The sequence below is a fragment of the Moschus berezovskii genome, chromosome 3 (genome assembly GCF_049115385.1).
Source record: "Moschus berezovskii isolate FMDL1 chromosome 3, NW_MosBer_1.0, whole genome shotgun sequence".
Classification (NCBI taxonomy): domain Eukaryota; kingdom Metazoa; phylum Chordata; class Mammalia; order Artiodactyla; family Moschidae; genus Moschus; species Moschus berezovskii.
The window spans coordinates 75063931-75075450 of NC_142462.1; the positions used below are offsets into that span (position 1 = coordinate 75063931).

At 44.3% G+C, this 11520-nt stretch overlaps 1 protein-coding gene and 1 long non-coding RNA gene across 2 annotated transcripts in view; one reads left to right on the top strand and one right to left on the bottom strand.

Annotated features, from left to right (window-relative positions):
* ZNRF2 (zinc and ring finger 2) overlaps positions 1 to 8227 on the bottom strand; it is an 87042-nt gene extending 78815 nt beyond the window's left edge. Inside the window, exon 1 of the mRNA XM_055420938.2 lies at positions 7639 to 8227. Within this exon, the coding sequence (XP_055276913.1) occupies positions 7639 to 8095 (457 nt within the window). The 5' untranslated portion in view covers positions 8096 to 8227. The remainder of the gene's footprint in view (positions 1 to 7638) is intronic.
* Positions 8228 to 8289: 62 nt separating this feature from the next.
* LOC148778355 (uncharacterized) lies at positions 8290 to 10743 on the top strand. The gene is made up of 3 exons (XR_016037042.1): positions 8290 to 8557; positions 9058 to 9174; positions 10116 to 10743. It is a non-coding gene; the product is annotated as an uncharacterized LOC148778355 (long non-coding RNA).
* Positions 10744 to 11520: the final 777 nt, after the last annotated feature.

Genomic DNA, 11520 nt, shown 5'->3' on the forward strand with positions numbered 1-11520 from the left:
TGAACATTCATTGGAAGGACTGATGCTGAAGCTGAAACTCCAATACTTTGGCCACCTGATGTGAAGAGCTGACTCATTGGAAAAGACCCTGATGCTGGGAAAGACTGAAAGCAGGAGGAAAAGGGGAAGGCAGAGGATAAGATGGTTGGATGGCATCACCAACTCAACAGACATGAGTGTGAGTAAACTCCAGGAGTTGGTGATGGACAGGGAGGCCTGGCATGCTGCAGTCCATGGGGTCACAAGAGTCAGACGCAACTAAACTATGCATGCACATACAGAATTTCTCAATTTCAGCTCCACAGATGCTGGTTCCTGAACTTGGTCCTTTGAGTCTGTGAGTTATTGTAGGACTCTTCCTAATAATTTGAAAGTACCAAACTGCACACAAACTACAGTTGACCCTTGAACAATACAAGTTAGAACTGTGGAGGTCAACCACGTGGACTTTTTTCAATAGTAAATACTCCAGTACACCATGAATTCTAGCAAACTCCAAGAGTTAGAGAAGGACAGAGGAACCCAGCATGCTGCATTCTACTGTGTGGAAGAGAGTCAGACATGACTTAGTGACTGAACAATGACAACACACCATCTGCAGTTTTGTTGAGTCCTCCATTCCTAACCACGGATACAGAGGAATGGCAATTTCAGAGAAGGGCTACAAATTAAACTGGACTGCCCAGAGCACCTGCACCCCAAACCCCCATGACATTCAAGGGTTGGCTGAATATAAATCCTCTACATCTTATCTAGTTGACTCCTCTTTCAAAGAGCTAGATATCCAGAGTCTAGCAACTCTTCACCAACTTCAGTGACACGACTCTGTCCAAGTCACTTATCTCTTGCCAAGGGTTTTGCGCCTTTGCTTGACTCTTGCTCTCTAAGGTCTACTCCCACATGGTGCCCATAGCAATCTTTTAAAAGCCTAAGTCAGGTTATGTCAATCTCCTCCCCAAAAAAACTCTGCAATGCCTCCCCATCTCTCTCTAAAACAAAACTGTAAAAACCACATCAATGGTTGTAAGGCAGTTCATGCCCCTCCCAGTCCTTATCTACAAGCCCTTGCACTCCAACTCCACTGGTGTCATAACTGTTCCCAGAACACACCAGGTACGTTCATTACAATCACACCTAAGCACCTTTCTAGTTACTGTTCCTTCTCCCTGCGTCTGCTATTCCCCTAGAGACTCTTCATGGCTTGTTTTAGTTTCTGCTTGAATGACACCTTATCAGAGAAGTTATCCCTAAAACCCTATTTAAAATAAAAACAAGTCTATACTCCACGATCTCTACCTTTCCACTCCCATTTTTCTCCATCACATTCAAAACCCTCTGAAACACTGTATATTGATATTTTACTTGCTTACTGTCTCCCCCAAGTATAATATAAGGCCTATGACAGTGTGGAGATTTCTCCACTTCTATATCATTAGGACAGTGCAAGGCAAAGTAGGTCTTCATCAAATATTTATTGAATGAGCTCTGGAATACAGGGCAGTCATTAAAAACAATGCTATAAAAATTTTAACATGATAGAAGAAACTGATTAAGCAGAAAGAGCATTTTATCAAAGAATATGTAACCAACGCATCAAAAAAGAAATCACAAGGGAAAATACATAATATTTTTAACTGAATGTTAACAAAACACTTCAAAAATTGTGGCATTCAGCTAAAGCAATTCTTGGGGGGAAATCTGTAGCTTTAAAATCTTATATTAGAACATCCAAAAGATTTAAAAATCAAAAAGAATATACAAGAATGACCTCCAAATTTTCTATCTAAAACATATGAGAAAAATAGACATCAACATTTTATTCTGGTTATTTCCCATGGTGATATTACAAGTGATTTGCAATTTCTTGTATGTGCCTTTCTGTATTTTCCACATTATAGCTTTCTCTAATGAACACATATTATTTTAATAATAAAAACATTTTAAACAACTTCTTTTCCTTGTGTTTTAATTGTAATCACTGGCCTCCTGCTCTGCCTCTTAAAATTCTTGCTCCCCAGGATTCTATGCTTGCGCCTCAATTTGTATCCATCCCTCAGTAATCTTAACCACTGTTCAGCTTCCTTTATAATATGCAAATTGATAATTTCTCAACTTTTTTTTTGTAATGTCCTAAATTGGAGACATATTTCCAAATGCTTAAAAGATGCTTCTAGATAGAAATCCTCAAAATTTAACAAGCCTGAAAGGACTCATTATCATTTCCTAAAACTTATTATTTTATTCTTTATTTTTAATATTGGTTAATGATATCACCACACACCCCAGTTCCCAACTCTATCAGTTCTATCTTAGAGAACTCAAGTGTATAACCATTTCAAATTCAACTGAGCTCTGAGTAAGAACAAGCCCCATGTTTGTAACCCTGACAACTACAACGGCCAGCCTCTAGAAAGGGCTCGATTCACATTTATTAAAGCAATACTTAGCATCTACACTATTAGAACTTCTTCAAAGTAAACAGTAAATTCAAAAATATCGTTAGAACAGTTGCGTGTTCAGCTGGTTAACCTAAAGCTATAATCAGTGTGGGTACACATAATTCCTGCCTCCTGATACTTACACCTTTCTGTCATTCCCTCCCCTTTGAGTATAAGCAGGACCTGTGACTTGTTTATAACCAATGGAACGCAGCAAGGGCCATGGGCTGAGTGTGATTACGTGTACATATTTACATAAGAGTGTAGCACCGGCCCATCTTGAGAGTCTCTCCTTTGCTGGCTTTGAAGAAGCAAGCTGCCAACAGCTTAATAACCATGAGGAAATGAACTGTAGTATTTAATAAGCAGCATAGAAAACTACCTGCAACTGAATATAATCATAACCTAAGCTATTTCTGAACTCTGTTCATACAAAGGGCATGTTTGTTCCAATTTCTAAACACTTCAATAAGTGCAGAACAATTTAATTAATAACACCAAGTATATACATATATGTAAAATTAATTAGAAAGTATTTTGCTACATATAGCAGTTCCTATACTTCTTTTTTAACCTATTTCCTAATATACACAATTGTGCAGATACCCAGAATACATAGTAAGTATAACCTTAACACAATTCCTATAAAAACTGACAACTAATTAGTGGTATTGGTAACCAGAAAATAAATAAGTGGTCACCAGGCAAAGTAATCCAATTGGAGAGGACTGGGGGACTTGCTGAAGACACTACCTGTTAGTAAAATAACAGAGCTTGTACTGGCTTTGCAGTCAGCAAAGCATCAAAAGTACTTAGGTCAGGCAGCTGCTCTCTTATCAGATGGTGCCCACTGCAACACAAACCACTCCTCCCTTCGGCACCAGCTCCACCCTGCAGGCAAGAAAACTCAAAATATTCCCAAAGCAGAAACTTCCATGATGGAGCCCATACTTTAGCATAACAAAGTATCTACAGTGTTTAAGCACTTTGCGAGATTACAAATAAGAAAAATTAACCACAAGAGTTCTTGATTTTTGGGGGGTGGATGGGGGAGGAGATGGGTGACAGGATGGTGGTTAATTACTCATTTTTCTGAAGCAGACATTTCTACCACCCCGTAAGTTTTCAACTGAATAAAAGAACATTAAGGAATAGAAAGCAGATTAATCACAATATCCCCAATTCAAACATTCCGGCACTAAATACTGGTAATAGTGACTGAGCATAATTCAACACAGTTAATTAATGCAGATAATCTAACACCTGAAAACCCACATCCGTTCTGAAGATTGAGAAGTTGGCCTAGAACTACAAACTTTAACATACTCAGTTTTAAGCAATGACAAACTTCAATAAAAGGAAGCAATTGTTCCTAAGTAACAGGAGGCACCTGTATTACAATCACATACCCAAATTTAAGCCAATCAATTAAGAGGTGACCAAAAGCAACCCTGCTGCTGCTAAGTCACTTCAGTCGTGTCCGACTCTGTGCGACCCCATAGACGGCAGCCAACCAGGCTCCCCCATCCCTGAGATTCTCCAGGCAAGAACATTGGAGTGGGTTGCCATTTTCTTCTCCAATGTGTGAAAGTGAAAAGTGAAAGTGACGTCGCTCAGTCGTGTCCGACTAGTAGCGACCCCATGGACTGCAACCCACCAGGCTCCCCTGTCCATGCGATTTTCTAGGCAAGAGTACTGGAGTGGCTTGCCATTGCCTTCTCCGAAAAGCAACCCAGTACCATCAATAAATTGCCTAGATTAATTCATCTCTCTGTCTCACTTCCAGACTCAGAGATACATGAGGACCCCAGGTGATTTCTCTAGAAATGATCTCCATTGACTGGCATAATTTAATAGTTCAATTTACCTTCGATATCCTTGCTGGATCATTAAACACTATTTTACCATCCATCATAATTGATGTTACAAACATTAGCAACTTAATAGTGAAAAAAATGTAGACATACACTAAAGCCAAGAAAATCCTACGATACCATCAAGTCTTCAATATTAGACAATTCCCTTAAAGACCTGTTTTAAAACAAAGGTGATTAAACAAAAAAAGGCTTTTGTTCACTGTAAAACTTTTGTTAAACTCAGCACTCTGAAAAGAATAAAAAAAAGAAACCTACTTGATCTAAAAATCCCTGTATGTTTTATAATCATACTTTGATGTACAACTCAGTTCTAAGAAATTCTAGGAAAATTCTGTAAACTGAAATATAAATTAAGTACCTCTCTTCTATTTCTTAATTAAATAAGAGCAAATACAGCCAAAATACATGTCCCAAAGAGAGCAAAACATAAAACCAACACAGAAAACCTCATTTAATTTGGTAATTCATTACAATGGAACTAGTTAACAATTCAAACTGCCAAACATCTAAATTTTTTTAAAGTGATATTGTTTAGATTTTCCTTTTCAATAAGGGAAAGATAATTTTGTGTCTGATTAGTACCATATTTTCCTATTAGGAAACAGTAACAATAGAAACATCAATTAAAGTTTTATAAAATTACAGAAATAATTTTCCACTAATTTAGAAATAATCCTTCTCTCAACTTTCAGATGGAGTTCCTTTTTATTTGCCCAAACATCTGCACAATTTCTAACTGAATAAATTACTAAAAAATTAAGTCAACATGGAGTAATAATGAAGTCCAGTTTTTAAAATAAGATTCAGAGACTTCCCTGGCAGTCCAGATGTTACGACTTTGCCTTCCAATGTAGAGGGTGCAGGTTCAGTTCCTGGTCAGGGAGTTAAGATGCCTTGGGGCCAAAAATTAAAAATGTAAAGCTGAAGCAATATGTAACAAACTCAATAAGGAGTTAAAAAAAAAAAAAAAAGATTTATCATCTGGTTCCCTAAATCTCAGGATGATGACAAACAGGGTCCTATTAAGTTTCCCTAACGAGCCCAACTACTGAAATACAGGTAAAAAAAATCTGTAGCAAACGCCGCTACAAAGATGTTTTTTCACTCTCCTCTCAAGTGTATTCCATCTCCCAGTCTTAAGTAGGATTCAAGGTACTGGCGATTTGATCTGTTCCTATCATTTAGAAAGAACAGGTAATTTCTCTGATTCTCTTCCAAGTTTTCTCAACAAGGGTTCCTCATCTGAACTACCAAACACAAAATTATCCCAGTTTTCTCAAATTTCCTAAGAATGATACATAGCTAGAAACATTCCAAATGCACAGTTAACTAATTGCACACAACAGATACTTTTAAGACACTGGGGCTCCATTCTCTTACAGAGACTTGGTGAGGAAACACTGCCACAGTTCTCAGTGTCACTGTGCTTCGACTAGGCCCCAATCATGCTAACCCCTAAAACACTAAAAATGGCTAACGTGCACAAATCTAACAACTCAGAGAAAAAAAAAGATAAATGCTTTACTTCTCCAACTTTCAGCAACTAGATCTTCACCTGCTATTTCACTAAGAATAGCACAGGTGTCTACTATTTGCCCCCGCCCCCAGATGAAACACTTTAAACCATACAGATAAACTTTGTTCAAAGAAAAAAAAGTCCTTTAAAAAAAGTTAAGCCATTAGTATACCAAAGAAATTACTAATCTGATGAGCCTTTCCCTATTTCCTTTAGCAAGCTGTTAGACATAACTACATGCAAATTTTAATCTTAAGATAAATATATTTTTTTAGGACCAGCTTAGCCTTTATTCTTGCCACTAATCTCCCATTCTTAAGAAACTGTCTTTTGTTATTCTTCCGTGTAGTACTACAGGACCTTCAGCTGTGTTAGTTATGAATCACAAATCACAGTAGTCAGCACTAGTTCTTTTTCTCAAAAAGAAATGGTTTTTTTTTAAGGACCAATCTTAAGAAAAATCAGTATTTTTAGTTACAAAGAAAAATTATTTTATAACAAGTAATTAAAATAAAGGTGATTAAAGAATTGTTTTATAGTCTGAATATGCAAAGCGGTATTAAAAAGAGGGGGGAAACTAAGCATGTCGCCCCCATTTTTAATTTGTGCTAATGTGAATATTGATAGTACAGAACCTCAGAGCAATTACATTATTGAACATTTCACTTTACCAATTGCCTGCTCAAACTGCTCACATTTACAAACATGAGTAAAGGAAGCAGAGAAATAGAGAAGATGGTGTTTTCACTATTCACCCATGCTCAACTGTAATTGTAGGTAATATCATGATATGTGTAAAGAAAGCAATGATATGGAAATGTTTATCTTCTATTGTCTGCATCTCTAACCAGATTTAACTTCTACTCTTCTTTAACTGGGAAGGGAGTGTCTTAATTCATTACCATTAACTGTTCTGAAAGAAAGTAAAAACCATAAAACACAACTGAATAGGTCGAATTTGCTTCCCTCAGATCATGGGTACCGCTCCCGTTTCTATCAATCCAAAAAGACATACCGTTTTGCTACTAAAATTTCCATTTTTCACAGGGTCTTTCTTGAATCCTAGCGAGCACTGCTTTACAAAAACACCTGGGCTTTTACTGCATCTTGTATGCAGAGTTGTAATGATTATTGGTTTCTTTCCTTAAACAGTTCTCAATTTTTTTAATGCTCTGTCCAAATTAAGCAGGACTCACATTAATCTTTATCTAAAGTAGCAGTTTACTGAGGTTAAAAACATGTTTTTCATTAACACATTCACCCAGTTAAAGCATACACAGTAGGTGGGACTACTGACACAAGACATGAGAATTACAGTTCTACAGTAAGTTACTCCAAAAGCGGTAACTCGCTCCTTTTTCAAACACTCATCTGTTCATTTGAGACGCTGACTTTTGGCCTTTAAAAACTGCTCACCACTGGAGTCACCAGATACAACTACATTTAGCAACGGGTCCTGACTTCCTGCTACTAAAAACCACAAGCACCAGGGCTATTGCGTTTGTTTTTAAAACAATATTTGCTCCCTTCACCTCCGGGAGCAAACAAGGGCTTTCTGTACGAGAGAGCCACTAAGAAGGGAGGGTGCACGCGGTGTTCAAAAACCAAACACTGAGGTCCCGCGGTAGCGGCGCTGCAGGAGTTAAGAGGCGCTCTCTCCCTCTCCCACTCCCAAGAGGGGTGACCCGGCCCGGCCGCGCGGCGAACCCCCGGCGCTCGGGCTGAAGGAGAAAAGGAGAAGGGTAAAAATAACCGCAGCCGCGGCCCACGTGCCGCCCGCGGGAGGCAGAGAGGGAAGAGGCCGTACCTCCAAACATGTGCGGCGAGAGGTGAGCTGGTAAGGAGCCGATCACAAGGCGCGGCCCTCCGGGACCCCCGCTCGCCGGCCGGTCCCTGCCGCCGCTGCTGCCGCCGTCCTCCGGGCTGCTGTGAACCGAGTCCTGCGAGCCGTACGGGCCGCTGCTACTGTTGGGGATGCTGAAGGTGGACTGCGCCGCCCGGGCCCCCGACGCCACGGTCCCCACGGCCCCGCCGAGGGAGCGGCTGCGCGGGGCCGCCGAGGCCGCCGCGGCGCCGCCGGAGGCGCTGGGCTGGTGCGCGCTGGGCACCTGAGCCGGAAACCTCCCGGCGGCTGCGGCGCGCGCCCCGCCGCCCGCGGTCCCGTTGGCCCCTCCGCCGCTGCTGCTGCTGGAAGGTAAATCCGAGCCCGAGTACGCGCGGGTGCGGCCGTTAGCAGCGGCCGGGCCGCTCTGCTTGGCGCCCATGTCCGCCCTGCCCCGGGCCGGGCCCGCGCACAGCGCCCGGAGCGCCGGGAGGGCGGGAGCGAGCGCGGGAGCGAGAGGGCAGGGCCGAGGCGCGGAGGCCGGCGCAGCAAGAAGCCCGCACGTCCAGCGCCGCCGCCCGGCGCCCCGGGGACGGTCGGCGCCCGCCGCGCTCTTCTAGGGGGTGACGAGCGAGATCGACGGCCTGTCTGGGGACGCGGGAGACGAGGGGAGGCGGAGAGGAAGGAGGTCCCGGCGCCCGCGGGCGCCGATCGCTGGCTCCGGCGGGAGGGGCGGCTCAGGTGGCTGCGCGGCTGCCGCTGCTTTCGGTTCTGGGGCGCCGCGACGGGCCGCTGCCGCTCTCTGCCGCCGCCGCTGCGCTCTGCGCCCGGGCTCTCGGCACCGCCTCCTCCCGGGCGGCCGCCGCTACCGCCGCCATCCTCCTGCTCCCACGGCGGCTAGCGGGTGAGTGGGAGGTGCCCGCCCAGACTCCGCTGGGGCCACCTTCCCTCCTCCCCCAGCCACCCAGCTGTTATTAACTGAGGAGGAGGAAAAACGGGTGGCGCGGGAGGGCAGGACGCAGGAGGAGAGGGAGGGGCAGCGCGCGCTTCCCGGCAACCGTCACCGCGCTCCCCCAGAGCAGGAGGGGCGGGGGAGGAGGGTCTGGACCATGAGGTGGGGGTGCTCAGAAGGGAAGGAGGTACTGCGGCCCTCGCACCGGAAGGCGAAGGAGCGGCGCGGCCCCAGGGTGCGCCCGAACCCGTGTGTTTGGGTCGCGCGCGGTGACCCCGCCCCCGCCCCCTGGCGCCGCCGGGCGGATTGGCTCCCACCGGTCTGGCCCCGCCTCCCCCCTCGCCGCGGCCTTCCCGCTCCCGCCCTGTCTCGCCTAGGTGCCTCGGTGGGGTAGGTGCTGCCACCCGCGGATTCGGTGATGGACAGGTCTCTGGCCCCGCCCTCCCCTGCAGGGCGCGCCCCCTCTCCACCGCCGGGCCTGCGCTGATTGGAGCGACGGAGCTCCTCCGGGCGCCAACCAGAAGGCGGCCCCTCCTCCTGCACGTGGCGCTTGGACGCCGGACCTGAAGGTGGGTAGTCTTCACCTTTTTACAGCTGGGGATGGTGGTGTCTCGGTCCTGTGTCCCTAGCCATTGCGTTTGAGTGGGTGTCGACCTTCCTCCTTGATGTTACTCCGAGTGCGTGTTTTAAATAAAGCAGAAGCTCACCAATCTGATGATAAAAGACTGAAAAGAAAGAACCTAGGAGGCTGAAGGCAACTTGATCTGTATTAAATCTATCCCATTTAAACACTCCGACTGTGGAGAAAGCAGAGTTGAAAGAACTAAAGATAATCCACATTATCTTCAGCTGTAGAGCAAAAACTGGCACAGAGACAGCTGCAACCGATTCATAAGACCTGGGGTCTAGGTCCGGGACCAAAACTAAGTGTAATAAACAAATCATTTTACCTTTGTGGACGTTAGTTTCCTTACCTGGGTTGTTTGTATCAAATCTCCACAGCACCTGCTGCTTTAAAACCCTGTAATGTCTCTAAAATGGCAATTAATACTAGGTTGGTGCAAACGCAATTGCGGTTTTTGCATTGTTTAAATTTTCCATCGGAGAAGGCAATGGCAAGCCACTCCAGTACTATTGCCTGGAAAATCCCATGGATGGAGGAGCCTGGTAGGCTGCAGTCCGTGGGGTCGCTAAGGGTCGGACACGACTGAGCGACTTCACTTTCACTTTTCACTTTCACACATTGGAGAAGGAAATGGCAACCCACTCCAGTGTTCTTGCCTGGAGAATCCCAGGGACGGGGGAGCCTGGTGGGCTTCCGTCTATGGGGTCACACAGAGTCGGATACGACTGAAGTGACTTAGCAGCAGCAGCAAATTTTCCATTTGATATTGGAATACATTCTTAAATATGGTTGTACTGTACATCATTTTAATGCACATTTCTTGCTTAATGTTTTGGCTGACTTATTACTTGTTTATATTTATTTCAACTATGGGAATGATGTTAGAGAAAAAGCAAATTCAAGCGATTTTCCTATTCAAGTTCTCAGCGACAACTCACAGCAGCACATTTGGCCCAGGACTGCTTACAAATGTATAGTGCAGTGGTGATTCAAGAAGTTTTGCAAAGTAGATAAAAGCCTGAAAATAAACATAGTGGCTGCCCATGGGAAGTTGACAATAAGCAATGAGAGGCTTACAGCTACATGAGAAGTTGTCCAAGAACTGAACATCAACCATTCTATAGTTGCTCAGCATTTGAAGCAAATTTGAAAGGTGAAACGCTCAAGAAGTGGGTGCATCCAGCAAAGGAAACTATAAGCAAGGTGAAAAGACAGCCTTCAGAATGGGAGAAAATAATAGCAAATGAAGCAACTGATAAAGGATTAATCCCCAAAATATACAAGCAGCTCCTGCAGCTCAATTCCAGAAAAATAAATGGCCCAATCAAAAAATGGGCCAAAGAACTAAACAGACATTTCTCCAAAGAAGACATAAAGATGGCTAACAAACACATGAAAAAATGCTCAACATCCCTCATAATCAGAGAAATGCAAATCAAAACCACAATGAGATACCATTTCACACCAGTCAGAATGGCTGCTATCCAAAAGTCTACATGCAATAAATGCTGGAGAGGGTGTGGAGAGAAGGGAACCCTCTTACACTGTTGGTGGGAATGCAAACTAGTACAGCCACTATGGAGAACAGTGTGGAGATTCCTCAAAAAACTGGAAATAGAACTGCCATATGATCCAGCAATTGCACTCCTGGGCATACACACCGAGGAAACCAGAATTGAAAGAGACACATGTACTCCAATGTTCATTGCAGCACTGTTTATAATAGCCAGGACATGGAAGCAACTTAGATGTCCATCTGCAAACGAATGGATAAGAAAGCTGTGGTACATTTACACAATGGAGTATTACTCAGCCATTAAAAAGAATACATTTGAATCAGTTCTAATGAGGTGGATGAAACTGGAGCCTATTATACAGAGTGAAGTAAGCCAGAAAGAAAAACACCAGTACAATATACTAACGCATATATATGGAATTTCAGTCAGTTCAGTTCAGTTCAGTCGCTCAGTCGTGTCTGACTGTCTGTGACCCCATGAATCACAGCACGCCAGGCCTCCCTGTCCATCACCAACTCCCGGAGTTCACTCAAACTCATGTCCACCGAGTCGGTGATGCCATCCAGCCATCTCATTCTCGGCCGTCCCCTTCTCCTCCCGCCCCCAACCTTTCCCAGCATCAGTCTTTTCCAGTGAGTCAACTCGTCGCATGAGGTGGCCAAAGTATTTAGAAAGATGCAAATGATAACCCTGTATACGAGACAGCAAAAGAGACACAGATGTATATAGAACAGTCTTTGGGACTCTGGGGTGAGGGTGGGATGATTTGGGAG